The sequence below is a fragment of the Lissotriton helveticus genome, chromosome 7 (genome assembly GCF_964261635.1).
Source record: "Lissotriton helveticus chromosome 7, aLisHel1.1, whole genome shotgun sequence".
Lineage (NCBI taxonomy): Eukaryota > Metazoa > Chordata > Amphibia > Caudata > Salamandridae > Lissotriton > Lissotriton helveticus.
The window spans coordinates 192,356,517-192,374,149 of NC_136068.1; the positions used below are offsets into that span (position 1 = coordinate 192,356,517).

At 42.7% G+C, this 17,633-nt stretch overlaps 1 protein-coding gene across 1 annotated transcript in view; it reads right to left on the reverse strand.

Moving 5' to 3' along the window:
- The window catches only part of STK4 (serine/threonine kinase 4), a 254,462-nt gene that overhangs the window by 34,772 nt on the left and 202,057 nt on the right, over window positions 1-17,633 (reverse strand). Inside the window, exon 10 of the mRNA XM_078651917.1 lies at window positions 13,312-13,469. Within this exon, the coding sequence (XP_078508043.1) occupies window positions 13,312-13,469 (158 nt within the window). The remainder of the gene's footprint in view (window positions 1-13,311; window positions 13,470-17,633) is intronic.

Here is a 17,633-nt window from a genome sequence, read left to right on the forward strand (position 1 = left end):
AGCACCAGTTGATAATTGAGAACAGAAGATTGAATTTGAGGAGTGCTCTCCACGAACCCCAATTTTTTTAGAGTTACTAAACAGTCAACCTAGTGGAGAAGCACCCATAGAACTGAAAATGCAATTCGACACAATAACCGGGATTACGGACAACAGGGCCACCACCATGGCCTACACTAATGATCAGGCGGACCAAATCTATTCACTCATAAAAGAAGTTAGAAGTATGGATGTTCATGGGGGGTCGGTCACTCAACAATTGAAACAACTTGAATATTTAACCAGGCGGCAAGTGAACCAAAGGATGCATGCTTCCACCCTTATACAGTATCACAAAGCTAAACGTATTCCAAGAGGCCTTCGTTTATCCATCAAACCGATGCTATTCCGCTTTAATCTTAACTCAAAATTCATGGAAAAGTGGTTCAGCATATTGAACAAATGTTCCTTAGATTTAATTCTGTTGATCATCGAGGAATTAGCTAAGACAATACGTGAACTAGAGGAAGAGATCTACACACTGAAGTCTGAATTAGAGTCAAGGTTAGAGGCGGACACATGGAAGATAAGTTTGGATGGCATCCAGATGAAACTTGATAAATATGAAAAAGAATTGCAGGAAGGAAAGTTACGGAAATATAAACGGGACACTATAGATTACAAGCTCAACGAGGTCTATACGTGGGCAGACATTTATGCCCGACGACAATATGTCCCTAGGAAAACAGCAACTAATGTACATTCATCGGAAGAGAGTTTGGTTACAGACAAAGACACATCAATTCAAAGGGGACCAGTAAGAACCACACAAGATGGTAGAATAGTAACCACTGGAGATAGCCAGCAACCATCAGGAAGCGGCGCAGGTCCTTTTTTATCGCAGGAACAGGATCCAGGGCAACCACCCACGAAACAGACGGTAATATCAACTGGAAGCGAAAAACAAGGCGAGGGAGGGGCAGGCAAATCACTACGAAGCGGACGGAATGTGGTTTAATTGTTAACATCTCATCAACAGAACTCACACAATACCAAATCTCAGCTTTGAACAAAGGACTCTCATTTGTACCGACCACAGCCACTAATGAACTAGAAACTGAAGGAGCCTTTTTTAGGTTCATGCGAACACTAAAGCTTAGACACTATTTTGAAAATGTGGAGGAACCTATGGAGAAAACGACAGAGAAGATGGAAAAAGAGTTCAAACCCAAAAGTGTATACCAGGCGCCAACCTCACATAAAATGTTGGATACGTTTGAAATAATGGTGAAAAAAGATCTAAAATCATTGGAGTATGGTAAAACCAGACATAACAATTTGACTAAAAGTGAACAGAACATCATAAATAATTTGGCCAATGACAAATCTCTTACGATACAACCTGCTGATAAGGGTGGAGCCCTTGTAATAATGGACACGCAGTTTTATGAACTCAAGATTGATCAACATGTGGCGGATACAGATACATATTTACTACTACAGTCAGACCCCACAACTATGCTTCAAACAATGTTGAATGACACTTTACAGAAAGCAAAAACAAATGGATGGATTAATGACTCAACGGCTGAATACCTAACCGAAAAAAATCCTAGGAGACCAATGTTGTACATGATCCCTAAAATTCATAAACATCCTACCAACCCGCCACTAAGACCTATCGTTTCTGGGTGCGGGTCAATTTTTGACCCCCTTGGGCGATACATTGATTACTATCTACAGCAATTTGTCCAAAACTGGGGGTCCTATATAAAGGATACGACTGATTTTCTTAACAAATTGTCATGGACAGAGGAGGGTTACCAGAACCACTGGATATTGTGCACCATAGACGTGGTCGCGCTATATACTTCTATACCACACCAAGCAGGCATCGAAGCAGTTGAATGGGCATTGCTCAAAATGGAAAACTTACCTAATGACAAAAAATGTTTTTTGTTACAATTGATTAAGTTCTGTCTTTATAACAGTTATTTTACTTGGAAGGAGAAATATTACGCTCAATTAAACGGGACATCTATGGGTTTTGCAGGGGCCCCTGCATATGCTAATATATTTATGGCTCAATTTGAAGCACAAAATTTAATGAGCATGAGAGAATGGCCACATGTCAAGATGTATTGTCGTTTCATTGACGACATCTTTCTGATTTGGGATGACACTCAAGAATCGTTGGAATCACTCATCAACACATTAAATCAAGTGGATGCCAGAATCAAATTTACCCATACAATTAGCAATGAAAAAATTGACTTTTTAGATGTTAGAGTAACTAAAACAGAGACTGGTTTTGAAACAGAACTATACACAAAACCCACGGACCGAAATAATGCCTTGAAGTATACCAGTTTCCATCCCAGGAGTCTAATTAAAAACCTCCCATTATCACAATTCATCAGGATCAAGCGGATATGCTCCAACCCACAAGTTTGTCAACATACATTGGAGAAACAAACTGAGAAATATAAAGACAGAGGATATCCACCTGAGATATTACAAGAACAATTGGAGAGGGTATCACAAATGGACAGAGTGACACTATTGAAACCCAAAATTAGAACAGAGCAAAACAGGATGGTATTTGTGACTAAATATACTACTCAATCACAGAAAATCAAAAGCATAATTAACAACAGATGGGAACTGTTGGCAACAGAAAGAGATTTTCATGGATTATTCAAAGACCTTCCCCTACATGCATATACAAGAGGGTTAAACCTCAGGGAGAGATTAAAACACAAACCAGATTTGGCATCAACAACAATAAACAAAGGAACGATTAAGTGTCATAATTGTACGAACTGTAACAGTGTCATACTAGGGAATACTTGTCCTCACCCTTGCACAGGCAAATTGATACAACTGAAACATACCAGCGATTGCAACACGCAAAACGTGGTTTACGGAATCAAATGTCCCTGCGGGAAAATGTATATCGGCAAAACTGAGCGAAAAATCAAAACTCGAATAACAGAACATAAGAGCCGTATACGTAACCAAAGCTTCACTTCACCTTTGGTTCAGCATTGGCTACAAGAAAAGCATAGCATTTCACAACTCAGATTTTTGGTGATAGAGCAGGTTCCGATGAAAACAGGAAGTGATAACCGTCAAAAATTGTTGCAGAGAGAACTGTATTGGATCAAGCATTTAAATACCATGGCCCCCACTGGGCTTAATGATAAATATGATCTCGCTTGTTATTTGTAAGAAGAACAAATGTTCATGTATGGTACCGGCACGTAAAGGACAATGCACTGCTTTAACATGCAAAAAAGTAACGTACGAAGTAGCATTACAACATACGCATGATTAGATTGTGACAATTAACTCATGAGAAGTATGTAATATCACACAGTAAATTTGGCCTAATCACATGTTAGTTTGGTAATGAAATTGGCATGAAGATAAGTAATAGCCCCGTTATGGCGAATGTAACACCACAGTGTAAATTTGGTTTAACTGTATAGTAGTCCAGCTATGAAATAGGTATCATGGCCTGTAACAATTGTGCAGCTTGGAGTAATGATGAAATGTACCACGATGTAGAGTTTTTGACTATGTAAATGTCTGATGTAACAATGAAGGACGGACTCACAACATACAACAGCTGTTAGATCGGGGTTGCACACATAATGCACAGGAGGTAGGAGTTTTGAGTTGGGATTTTGATCGGACAATCATCGTGAGATTCACGTAAGCGCAAAATAATTATCGCTGCATTTTGTCAGCGACAAAGGGGGAATTTAACATAGGAGATTAGGCATTTTCATATTCAATATTTGGCATTTATTCAAGTTTTGGCGAGGTACAACTAGGTTACATGGATTTTTTTACAGCGCTTAACATTTGAAAGTGCAGGGAATACACTGTTTTCAACTATTCTGACATGGCGCCTACCAAACCGCACTAAGGAAGGTATACAATTCCGACTAGTCCGTTTTTTATTTTAACAACTACGCAATCGCCACGAGGAAACGGAGTTTATGAACCTTTCACGGAGTTGCAGTGTAGCAGAGCATTGAGCACAGGGCAGCGGTAGTCTGGGTCGGAGGAGACCGTTAATCACGTTCAGGTACTTTTAATGAACATATTCTTTAATGGTTAGCACTAATATTCAACCATTTGATACTAATTCGGTGGCATTCGGTTTCTTGTAGAATAAGAACAGAAAAGAAGACCAGGTATGTGAAATGTTGTTTAATCTATTTAGATTTGAGGCCATTTGCCGCGAAACAACATAAAGGGGAAAGAGTTGTGTTCACTGAATTACAGTCGGCATAGCGAACAAATTAAGGGGACTTAGGTTCTGAACAACATGACATGTATCTTAAAACCACATAGTATGGTGGTAACAACAGTCGAGCTTTACACTGAATATTATTCCCGTTTAAACGCTGGGTATTAACCTTGTGATTTAAACTATTTTCCATAGAGTAAGAACAATCGTCAGAACAAGGTATGTTATCTTTCCCTAAATCTAGAAGTTAGATGGTTGTAAAGGCATTAGACTGAACACTCTAAAACATATGCTTGCTTGTTATTTCAGAGGAAATTTCCACGAGATAGTGAGGTACGTAACACTTCCTAAAGCTTGAGATTCTAAACAGCTTTAAGCAATAAACAGTCTCAGAGGATTTCATTTTCCATTTTACATAGAATTTATATTGGACGCTTTGACAGCTGGAAAAACACATCAATCTAGAGCTGATAGATAAAGGTAGGCACTCAAGCAATGTAGCAATTGAAAAAGACCCCCACACACTACACAATCGGTACTAACAATTCATTTTATTTTTAATTGTTTTGCAGAATTGCCCCTGATGAAGGCAATCACGGTTGCCGAAATGCATTGGGCTCAACTAGAGCAATGATGAAAATGTATAAATGCTGAATAATACTATGATGTTGAATAGTACTATGTGTTTTAAAACATTTGACAAACAAAATGCATAAAAGAAATGTTGTTATGATAATCATGATGAATTTAATGATGAAATATGGTCAAACACTATGAATAAAAATATGTGTTAACAATGATAAATGCAGTCAGATAAAAATTGAATAGTGGGTTGAAACAAATAAGGTGCGGAGCACCACGTGAACAGTGCGCGATCGGGTGGGTGCTATCACTCATCATAACTAAGCATGGGGGTTCCCTGCCAGAATCCCCAGAGGGCTCCTCAATCTGCAGCAAACTAGGATATCAGCTGGGCAGGAATTCTCCGTTCGTGGAGGGCCAACTCTGTGGACCCTGTCGAAATGGATGTCCTTGTCTGGCTCCAGGATCTGAAGAAACAGGGCCCTTACACAGGTTGCAATGTCAGCCTCCTCAGCATTGTTAGGGGTCCCACGTGTGTTATTTCGCCGTGACCAATTTCAAGATTCTCAGCATGGGCCTGTAAGTCAATCTGCTGGTTTCAAAGTCATATCACTTCCTACTAGAGCTGTTCAATTTCCTCGTCCTGACTTGTCTCACTGTCTTCTAGGCTGGAGACCCAGTCTCCAATCTCCATCAACTCACTGCACTCTTCTTTCAGGTCTAGAGAAAGATACTTCTTCACAATTTGTAGAACTTCCCTGAGGGAGGCCGAAGAGTGCCTCCTGAAATTTGAGGGTCACTGGTCTATCGCTGTCCTCTCAGTCAGGCTGCTGTTCGTGACTGGGGGAGGGGATCTTCCCCCAGTCAGCTTGGACAGCATGTCCCTTAAGATTCCCTTCTAGGTGCGGCCAGAGCCTTCTTGTGCCTGTGCCCAGGGTTCCCCAGGGAGCACAACGACCTCCCCTCTTGCAGGGCACTGACATGAGGGAGGTTAGTGCTTGGATAAGAAATGAAGCGTGGTCTCCTGAAGGTGGTGACACAGGGGCCTCACCAACGCTAGTAAAGAAGAAGATGCGCAAGTAGATGGGGTTGGCCACTGCAGGCCAAGCCCAGTGGAGAGCAAACGTCACGTCCTGGGATGATGGAAATGCCGAGGGGGTGGGGGGCACAACCATTCTCGGGTTTCTCTCAGCACCCCCTACGCTGATTCAAAAGCTTCAGCTCAGCAGGCGGGTGTAGTGAAATCTGGGGCGTTGAAGTTCAGCACCGCCACCCAAAGGGGAGCATCACAGGGCATCGACATCACCAAGAAAGAGATCACTGGTATGCAGCCGACATTCAACCGGACTGTCTCGGGCCTCTAAGATCCATGGCACCAAACAGCAGCGCTAGGTCGCGCTCAAAGTACTCCCTAAAAGGAGCCCAGGGTCTGCCAACGTGGACCCACATAGTCCGCAGCGTAGACAATCTCCGGGGACCAAGACTGTCTGTCTTGCAATGTACCACCTCCCTCCAAGCAGGCAGCAAGTATGACACCCCCAGCGTCTGTCTGGTTGATCTGGGGTGCCCCTCTTATTGAACTTCTTGGTGACAAGCACAGGTCGCTGTCATCGGTAGGTGCAAGACTCCCTAGTCGAAGGCCGCCCAGGGCGAGCTCAGCTGGTTAAGACAGTCCAGGGAGTAGCGTACAGCTGTGCGGCCTGCAATAGCAGGTACTGAGCTGAGCAAGTCTTAGCATGGAGGGTTTGGGGGGGAATCAAGGGTCCTGGTGCCAATTAGCTCGCTGGATCGGGGCTCGCGCCTGTGAAGCCAGGATGCGCATCGCTCTGTGCGACTGGAGTACTCTCTGGAATGTGACCACCATTAGGGGAATATTACAAACCCAAAAGAAAGACCCATAGGACCTGGGTAACATGTGGTACATAGAACAAAAAGGCCCTACTAGTACGTGATCAATGAAAGATGCAACATTAAGTTTGCACTGTAGTCGTGCGGAAAAACAAACAAAAGCAACCCAATAAATGAGTCACACTCAAAGCTGAAGTAACCAGTCAAACAAAGAATTCATTAGTGATAGATTAACAAAACGAAAAATCAAATTCATTTTATGATTGGTTGCTCCAAGAAGAATGAGAGAAGAGGTGTTTCAAGTAGTGCTCCTGTGCGAAGTGATAAGGAAAAAAGGAAAGAAAGGATTAAAACTGGAATCCAAAGTAATCCTAGTTCAATAGCTATGACCATGAGAGAATCCAATTTAGTCAAGGCCAAATAGCCCGTCTGGGAAATGTATACAATCTTTTATTTCTTTATTCAGAAGTGGGTGGTGTCTGGACAGAACAACCACCCCACATAGGTTACCGTAATCAGTCCAGGCTAGGTAGTTTAACAGTGTTGCCATTTCGGCCAGACTGTTGCAAGAGGTGATTTAATTACTAGCATGTAGGTCTTCATCAGGACAGTAAGAAGTACGGTGAATTGAAGGGCAACCTCACAACAGTGCAGTCGCAATATGTGACGTGGGAGGTGTAGATATTCCCCTCTTAATTTTAAGCATTGTGGTGGACTCTTTTGCACCTCAATCTTCCCATGTGGATGTTCCCTGGCGGAATCAATTCGGTCAATTGGCCATAAGTTCACGGGTAGTGACCAATGGTGAGAGAAATCAATTCTAAATGGCCGCATTCAGCACAGGAAATGAATTCCTTGTGGGGCCGTGTCTCAGCGAGAATATCGTTCCGAGAGCTTTCCTGCTGCGCTAGGGGAAGTGATTGATCATGTATCAGTAGGACCTTTTTGCCATTAGGGGAAGGCTGTTTGGCCACCGTGCTGCTGGTGAGACATCTGATGAAAGATGCTAGAGGACCAACCCAAAAGGCTCCAGTCTCCAGAGTGGCGCTCAGTTCCCTGGAATCTGGGGTGCACGCTGCACTGTGCCGACTCCAGGCCCCCCACAGCAGGTCAGCTTCTTCAGTACCTGTGCGGCGCCATCTTACGCTTCGTCGATCGGCCGTATCATGGGCTGAACTCCGTCACTGTGGCACCCAACTCTAGCATTCAAAGCAAACTGTGGGCTTTGCCACTGTAGGAGGAGTGAAGTGGGACTCAACCAGTGCTTTAAAATCAGCAGGCAACCGTGGATCACTGCAGCAGGGACGGGAAAGCACATCCTTCCCGTCCGCCATCTTGGCCACACCCCTATATATGTACTTTACAAATCTGTGACCAAACTGAATTTGATTGTTCTACGAGTCTATGTACAATAATGTGCTCGTCTGTAGAGCGTGACAAGCGAATCCTCTCATTCACAGTGCCTGCAATTTCCAAGGGTGAAATAGAAGGGAAGAGGAAGGCTAGCAGTAGTTTGCAAATGAAAAGAGAATCTACATCGGTACAATTTTGTACTCAAACAAGTACTTGGCAAACTGTTTGGGGGAAAATATTATGGAGAAAGTCTGTGACATGCATTCTTGAAGTTGTTTGTTGCCACGGCAGAATTCCAGAGAGGTGTCTCTGCCCTCCTTCGCGAACTTATAAAGCAGGTGCTATGATCCTTGCATGCACCCCTAGTTTATGCTTTGCCTATATTTTACTAATATTTCCAGTCTTCGCATTCTAGCTGTGGTTCACATGCGTTTCAGTGAGTTGTTATCTAGAACAGCCAATGTGTCATGTTCCACCTTGCGCACACTGCATCTAACAGCAAACAGAGCGGCGCAGTCCTAACAGAGTTGTTTCATAGAAACCTACAAGAGTCCCTGTCTGTAGATTTGCAATTAATTATCTGTGCTATTTAAAGTCCGTTGTATATTAAACCCTGGCAGATCTGTTTTTAAGCATTTTCCATTCCTGAGCGCCATCTTTAAGAGTAACCTGTGTATAAACGTATTGTTTGAAATACAACCTCTTTGGTCAACTCACTTGACTGAGAAAGATCTAAATTTAAAAAAAAAGTGTTCAATTAACTGGAAACACGTCAGGGGGAGACGAGGGGGGATTCAGTAAAGCAACAAGAATATTAATTTAAAACCAGCTAAATGAGTTATTTAAGTTTACTTTACACCGGTTTCTTTTTATTCTTTTTTTTTTTACAGTGGCTCCAAGCTTGATTTGATCACAAATTAAAATGTGAATCAAGCATTGAGAGAGTGTAAAGAATGACAAAAGCCCAGTTAAGTAAAATTTCAACCTAGTACAAATGTATGGAAAATATTAACATGTATTTATCTCTGTATAAAGATCTAGTTTCTTATTACCAAAACAGGAGCAGTATATGTTCAAGCCATCTTAAACATCAAGTGCATCTATACAAGATAAGAATGCAAAGCACTGAAGGTCACTGAATTATGCAGAAGCAACTGGAGTAAATGCTGAGCAATCTGTAACAAGGATGCATTAGCCTCTGAAGAGACCTAATTAATTCCTTATTTTGGCAAGAGGTGTATGAAGCACATTAAGGATGTGGCTCCAGATGAAGTAGCCATGTTAGTCAATAAAATACAAATAGAATGGGCCAACAGGGGCAGTTGCAAGGTTCCTAAATATTATTGGTAAAACATCCATTTTCAAAGCCACAAATATTGGACAGTGGTCCTTCTCTCTGGTCAGGGAAGCATTTTGTATAAACTCTCACTGGTTTAAACACCGAATTGTCGTTAATAACTGTGTCATGTCTGATTTTATAAGACAAGCTTTCATTTTGGCGTCTAAAGTACTCTTTGCGCTGTCGCTTTGAAGGGTGCAGTTCGACAGCCGCATGCCTCGCCTCATCCGGCATTTTACTCTGTCTCAGCATCTTTATTTCCTCATTCATATGCCAAAGGAAAAAGCAGCAGCGAGTCAAAAGCAGATTGAAGATGCACGTTTAATGACGTGTTTTATTGGCTAGACGTTTGATAGAATAGTGGTAAGCTCCTGTATGTGGAGAAAGGACGCAAGATGTAAAACGTATTCATGACTTCTACACATCTAATTTGCGCTCAACACCAAACTTAGCGTCAGCAAGGTTGAATAGCCTCTGTGTGGAATGCAGGGCCCATCAGAGGAAGAGGCTCGTGCTGCATCGACATACACACAATGAACGCAGCTTCTATAGACCAGACTGGCCATACCGGCATCGGGTGTTGAAGGGTTCGGGTCAAGAGTGTGACTGACTGATGTAAACTGAACTATTACCCCCCATGAAGTATATATTGTTTAATTATGTGCTTTTACAAGATTCTGGCAGACAGCAAAGCTTGTTAGGGCTTCCAAATATATTATCTAACTGCAGGCTTTAACATGGTTAAAAAACAATGCACCATTAAAAGCCTATTGGATTTAACATAAGTGTTAGATAGTTAATATATCAGGCAACTGGCTTTGTTGTAACTTTTCGCAAAAAACAGATACGACCTACAACATCTCGAATATCTTTTCCTACTGAACCAGTGAGGCCTACATCTGTTATTGGCTTGTGACCAATTCAGTGGCGGCTCCTCCACTAAGCGCTGGCCCACTGTTTTTAGCCGTGAAGTTAAGGAAAAATAAAATGATAATACAACGCGTTATTATCGTTTTATTTTGTCCTGATGTCTGGCAGCTTTACAGGCGGGGATGCGCTCATGAAAGGGGGAGTGGTGAGCACACTAAGTGCGCATGAAAGTTTGGTTAGCCGTCTTGGGCTGGGCAAACATTCATGCTCACTTTGCATGTTCTCCACGCAGGCTGCATTACAGTGTGTGTGGGGAACATGGCCAGGCTCCCAGTCAGCATCTGAGTGCCGAACCTCAGCGCTCAAGATATTCACAATGCTGCATTGCGTTGTGATTGGCTGACTGGGAGTCTGGGTGTGTTTCCTGTTCCGGTCAGAGTGAGGGACTACGCGGCGAGGAAGCGGCAAGAAGGTAAGTTCTTTTTTTTATTACACCAGCTTTTCTTGCGTCTCGCTCCCTCACGTCCCTGCTCCCACACCCACGATCTGTGCAGGCCACCACTGCTTGTGACCCTAATCAACACAAAACCTACTATATAGCGCTGAAAATTCCTCACAAGGCTTCCAGTCATAAAATTACAAAAGTATACAAAATTATAGCTGGCAAAGCAAAATACTAGCTGTCTTAAGAGGGCCTAACAAGGATTCTCACAATGCCAAGTGCAAATCTTCTGTACCCATAGTTTGTCAGAAGAGGTCATCAACCCCAAAACCCCTTCCAACTTCAGTAATCTGCAAGATTCCATGTAACAAAATGCCTATGTGCAGGCTTTAATACAGAGTAATAACAATCCATCCTTATATGCTTATTGACTTCAACATTTGCTTTTCACAGTAAATATGTCAGGTCTACTGTGTTTATTCTAACTATTTATACCAAACAATCATGAATGTAAATTCTATCATTGTCAAGTCACCATAACCAACTCAGGCCTACGGTCTTGGGTCTAAGCTTTCCCGCAATAGGTAGACTGTAGTAAAATTACAATAATGTACATAACTACAGTCTTCGTCATAACTTTTTATAGTAAGTAGAACAGACCTATGCCATCGAACACAACTTTTCATAGTAAATCAATCAGGCTTGTAGCTTGACACCATAACTAACTCAGGCCCACTTTTTTTAGTGTAAACCATCAGGTACACAGTCATAATAATAAAAAGGTATACAAAAATACAGTTGGCCAAGCAAAGCACGATCTCTCCTCAAAAGGTCTAACAAGGATTCTCAGAGAGCAAATCTATATCCCCAGTTTGCTATAAGGAATAACCAACACCAAAACCCTTGGCTACTAAAATAATCTGTTAGAATGTGTGCAACAAAAACCTTCTATGCGGGCTTTCCTAGAGAGTAATAACCAAACTTAAATGGAATGATGTTAACATACTTTTCAAACAGTCCATCAGGCATACTGAATTTATCATAACATTTCATAATACCACCATAACCAATTAGGTCATGTTGTAATGAGTGTAAACTTTGCCACAAGCCAAAAATTATAACACAAGTGTACTTTTCAGAGAAAGCACACAACTTCATTCCAATCAAATCATGTACTAAGGGGAACCAAATCGTGGGTGGAACACAAGCCTCTCTCTCCCTGCAGTACTCTGATAGCTCATTTGTGTTGATCATGTAATGTTTGGCTACAGTTGTGCTGTCTAGGCAAACCTAAAAATAGGGGTGACCATGCAAAAAGAGGCACTTTCTCACACTGTAATAATCTACAACCAAAGCTTTTCAACCTGATTTGCATCTAAAGCACAATTTCACTGAAGCTTAAAGCTATATTTCTATGGTACTTTTATGTTTTAGGAAAAGATGTTGTTCCAAACGAAAAAACACTAATTAAAATCAAATGAAGCTGGCCATAATTGAGTGATTGTGAGTGGCAACTAGCATAAAAAATGCATATTTCGATGTTCAAGAGAGGATTTGTATAACAAGCGTTCTCATTGGTTCTAAGATTCTATACAGAGGGATTTCTTTAAAATAGGGTTTTAAATGTTGATCTAAACCAAAAATGGCAGCACCAGTTCACTGTAAGCTTGTGCAGCTCAAACAAAGGACCAGTGAATATAGTGGCAAGTTGCCAACACAAAACTGACCAAAAACAAATCAGCCTGAATATTGCCTGGGGGAGCAGGGACACACACCTTTTAAACATATATATATATATATACACACTACTGAGAAAAGGAATCCTAATTCTTTATTTTGCAACTAACATCTAGCCCCTCCAGAGAGATTTTTTTATATTTATGGCCGTTTTTCAGTTGACAATTTATTTTCTTTGTGACTGAAGTGTTTTTGGAGGCTTAGGTAATCAAGCACTGAAGAAAACATTTAGGTAACAACAAGTGCTGCCTGCGCACTCGACGTTAGCTTTTAATTATTACAAAGGGCAAATGGATTTGTTTACTTGCAGAGTGTATGCTCCGATAGCCCAGCCTGTGTGCAAACTCTGTAATTCACAAGGATGGCCAAACATGAAGACACTCAAACCGCAGGCCTGGAAGTACAGTCCTCTCTGGCTACAAACAGAGCTGTGTCGTGACCAGGACCATCAAAATGCAATTCGCAACTTAATGTTGCCAAAAAAACTTGTGTTTAAGTGATAGATATTCAAACGTTGCTTTTTTTTTTAGCTAAAAGCACTTTCCCGAAAATAAAATCACACTATTCTGGTCCCCTTGTCAACAATGCAACATCAACATTAACCCTCACTTTTAGAGTTACAGTCTGAAATGTTAGTAAAAATAAATGCCTTTACCCACTCCTGCCCCATCAAGCCTGCTAACCACTGTTCAAACGGAAAGCTGGAGACAGATTTCAATTGTGCCTTATTGCGGCAGACAGGAAGGCTACATTAGTTCAAAGTCATCGCGTTGTATTAGATCTCACACAATAGAATTATGCCAATAAGGAAAGGCTTTCACACAGTTTAAAGAGAAGTCGATGGCATTTTCAAGAGCATTTTCCATAAATCTAATTTGTCTGGAAATACAATCTACTTACAAATTCGTAGTCTCCCTCCTGGGGTACCTTCCACCCGGATGATGTCTGACTCTGGCTCGATGCATTGTTTTCTGGACTGCTCATTTGATTCTCTTTCTCTTTTTGCTCAAAATATTCAAGGAAGGATGGCTTCTCGGACTGCGATGTATCGTCGTTCGCTATAAAGTAATACAAGAATTTGACTGTATGTGTTCATTTAGCAATGAAAGATTGTCATGCTTAACAACTCCTAAGAAGGGAAGGACGTGTTTACGAATAGAATTGATCGAGTCCGCCTCCTCTCTTTGTGTACAATAAATATACAAAACACTCTCACAAGTGCTCTCGTGTTATCCAGTGGTATATGGTCTTTAAGTGAGGTGAGAGTTTTGAAAGCCATGGATAGATTCAGCAACTTCAGTGGTACAAGGTGGCCTCTGACCAGGACTTCAGGATAGTGGTTTGGCCCTCCAAAAGCGCTGTCTCTGTGCAACTTTCCTACCTAAAAATAGACAGCCAATATTGTAACATCTTCAAAGTCTATATACCCTTGACGTTGTATAGGGGCGGTCTTAGTGATAACTTCCAATAATAGGATTATACTCAAGAGCAGCTGACAACTAGCTCGCCTACTAGTCTCAAGGGGTGATTTTGTGAGTAATGGTGTGATCGAGGCCTCCCACAAAGGCTGACTGTATGTAGTCTATGGTTCAATTTCCCAGTTCCACTCGAAAGGGAGGAGTCAACTCTTCCCTGCATCCCTTAACGAGGCGGAAGTGAAAACATCTGCTCGGCATGAGTTGGCATTCATACCGAGTGCAATCTTTATCTGCTTATCCTCAGGGATCGACCTAAAATCAAATTGTTGTTTTGAAGTACTCCGGTCATATTTGCCCCCTCACGGTGATGGGGATGGAGGAAACACATTTTTATCAGAGGACATTATATTATCCCAGAGCTTATTGATTTTCCACAATTCCCAGTAGTATTTTCCTTCATAGGAGCCAAAACAATGTACACCAACATCTTGTGCTCCGCTGTGCACATCACTCTGCGCCCTCTGCGGTTACATACGACCGTTGACCTGCCTTCCTTGATGCATGTGCAGTAGTTTGTCTGTGTGCATTAATGCCAGTTAGACTTTCTGAAAATGGGTGTCCTCGTACATCAGTAGGTGCTGGTCTGTGTGCAAGCTCTGTATTGCCATATGTTGTGTTCCTCTGCCTGAGTGCTGCATACATAAGGCAAACCTTCTGGTAATGTAAATACTCGGTATCCTTCTTCGATGCTCATACCTCTGTGTTCTATCAAAACATTGCTTTCAGGTTAATGTGTGAATCTTTATGAATCAGTAAAGAATATTCTTCTGAGTGCGGTATACACTGGTAGCTGACTGACATTTTAGACAAGAACAGGTGGATTGCATCAAATATCACAGACCTTTCAAAGCCCCATGGGTCCATTGTTCAACTGCTTACAAAAATACGGTCTTAAAAGCAAGCCTTTTTATGAAAGCGAATCACAGCAGTCCAAGAAAATGTGGCCGCAAAAGGCGTAGGTTTTGACATTTGAGCACCATACACTGGTGCCATAATTATTTAATTACTGCACCAAAATAGTTCGCTTAATAGTAACTATTTGGCAGAATTGTGGGTCAAATACTCTCAGACAATGTGTGCGTCTCTCGCGCCCGGTAATTACACAAATATAAACAACGTAGCAGCGGTTGCCAGGCTATAGTAGTTGTTAGGAAACTACAGTTACTATAGGAAATTGATTTTTCAACGAAGCAGGGGCGGAGAAAAAGAGTGGGTTTCAAAATTAGATTTTCACATGCAATTTCCATAAGGATTTTATACAGAACTAAAGCCAAAACGGCTGAACGGAATTACACGAGATGTGGCAGAAAGCAAGATCCTTCCCCAGAAAGCATGTCTTTATGATTTGGGGTAAATTTGTTCAGTAGTTTCAGAGAAAGTTTTGTTAAACATGTATTGATATGTGGACAGTTGTGTCTGTGAAAGTCTAACCGCCATGCAACTTCAAACAATAGAGGGATCTGATTCATCGAGGGTGCTTTTTCCCCACCTGTCGGCCATCTCACTCCCCTCGCGCTCTGACTGGCTGACTGTAACAAAAAGAGAAATGTTGCGGCCACCATTTCAAGACACGTGGAGTCAGTCCACGTGTTCTCAAAATTAAAACAAAGTATAAAGGGTCAGGGTAGGGGGAGCAGAGTGGCAAAACTCTTCCCGCCCCTCAAGGTCCAAATTTAAAAGTTAATTTATTATATTTTATTTTTCTAAGGTTGCCACGATCCCACAGGACTCTAGTGTGTAATGCACATAGAGGAAAGTTGGGCACCCTACAGGGCCTTGCTGCGGAAAGGGGGTGCTGGTTAAATTGCCCACCAGCAAAGGGAAAGGGGATGGTGTATGGGTGAGTTAGATACAGCCAGTGAAGCCAATTCCACACCAGGCACAACCAAAAAAGCTATACGCAATAGGGGTTCGCTCCCAAGGAGAATTGGAAGCTGGCTCTATAACCACTCATCTCGCGCATGGGCATGGGGGTCAGGTGTAGGAGGGTGAGGTGTCCGTGGGATTGGGGGTTCAGACAAGTGCCTGCACACTGGGCCCTGGACTTGGGAGTGAAGCAAGGGACTCCTAATCAGGCTCCAAGCAATTATAGTTGTATAAATACCAAATATATAGATGTGCTACTGTATGATCGTTCTCTCTGGACCCTGCAGTTTTGGTCAAATTCCCTGGGCATTTAAACTCTGGTATTTGTAAGTGTAGGAGGCTGGCTAAGTATATGGTGTTCACTTATGTAAGTGTAGCACCCTGCACTAATCCAGAAGAGCCTTATGGGTATTTTAGTGGTCTCAGACAAGTTTAGAAAGCTCTCTAAGTGGTAGCTGTGGAGGGCAGTCTTCAGGCTTAGTCCAGAAGGAGTGTAAAAAGCAGCTTGTTTTACCAGTACTTAATCTTAAGAACCATACAGTGTAGTTATAAAAATATGTATTTATTATAAACACTCACTGACACTACCCAGAGATATAACCACAACACACACAATTACTTTGAAAATAGAATACGTAAGTAGCACAAATACACAGTGGTCTCCAGGGGGATACCAAACCATATACTGAAATGCGAACCACGACCCCAGAAGAGACTGGACCCAGAAGACGTAGAAGAGTCAGGGACCCAAGGAACCACCCAAGCTGAGTTTCTAGGAAAGCCGAGGAGTGCATGTGCAGTGTGGGAACATGACCGCGTACTCAATGCAAGTCAATGGGTAAGTCGCGGTTGCAGTTTTAAAGAAGGACCTTTCCCAGCAGATCCTGGGGAAACCCAATGGAAGATGGAAGGTTGGAGAGTCACCCCACCCTTGGATACCCCCGGAACCAGGATACATACCCCATGGAAGCCGGGTGCATAGGTGCGAAGTGACATCGGAAACCGCCGTAGATCACAATGGAGGACTTCAGAGAAGATGCTGCTGGCAAAGAAGAGGAAAGAGTCTGGTAGAACCCAAAGGTGGATTAAAGATAAGAGGTACCTGCAAGCAGAGAGGACAGAGTCTATGCGAATCAGGAGTGACCAGGAGGCACAAAAGATGAACACCCACTGATGTCAGGGATGCAGGAGAGTTGATGGTGCCCTTTAAGTTGCAGCTGTGTGGACCAGGCGACTCTGTTGAAGACCAGGAGCCGTGCACAAGCTGTACCATGTTGGATGTGAAGAGCGGGTCAGTGTCCTGTAGGGGCTTCAACAAGCCTTGGCAACGGCACTCAACGTAGTCGTCAAAAAAGGTGCAGTGTCGGGACTAGCAAGGTCCAAGTGACTTACCACGAGCAGGTAAATCAGAGCAGACCCTGAGCAAGCAGGGGAGCTCACTGGAGCCAAAGAAGACCCTCAAGAGGACCCATAGGCCAGAGGCACAGGAGTCGCAAGAGGACCCCGAGCATCTCATCAAAGGATTAAGGCCCAATTTGCAGAGGATGCAGGATAGGTGAAGATCTTGGCCGCAGGAGATGCTCGAGTCTGGAGCTTCTTGGAGCCCGAAGATCCCTGGAGGAGTCATTAAGGCTTGGCAACGGCAAGTGGACGTGGTGCACAGGGGTGCTGCTCCAGCAGTTCCAACGAGGGATACTGGCTTTAAACTTGCTGTGAAGACATTGCAGGCCTTGAGGGAGTAGCAGAACCACAACCTGCGTTGCTGGACCTTTCAATGTCCATAGGAGCTCAGGAACAGCAGACTTGTCAGCTTTGTTGCGGTGCCTGCAGATGCAGGAGAGTGACTGCTTCACTCCAAGGGAGATTCCTTGGGGGCCC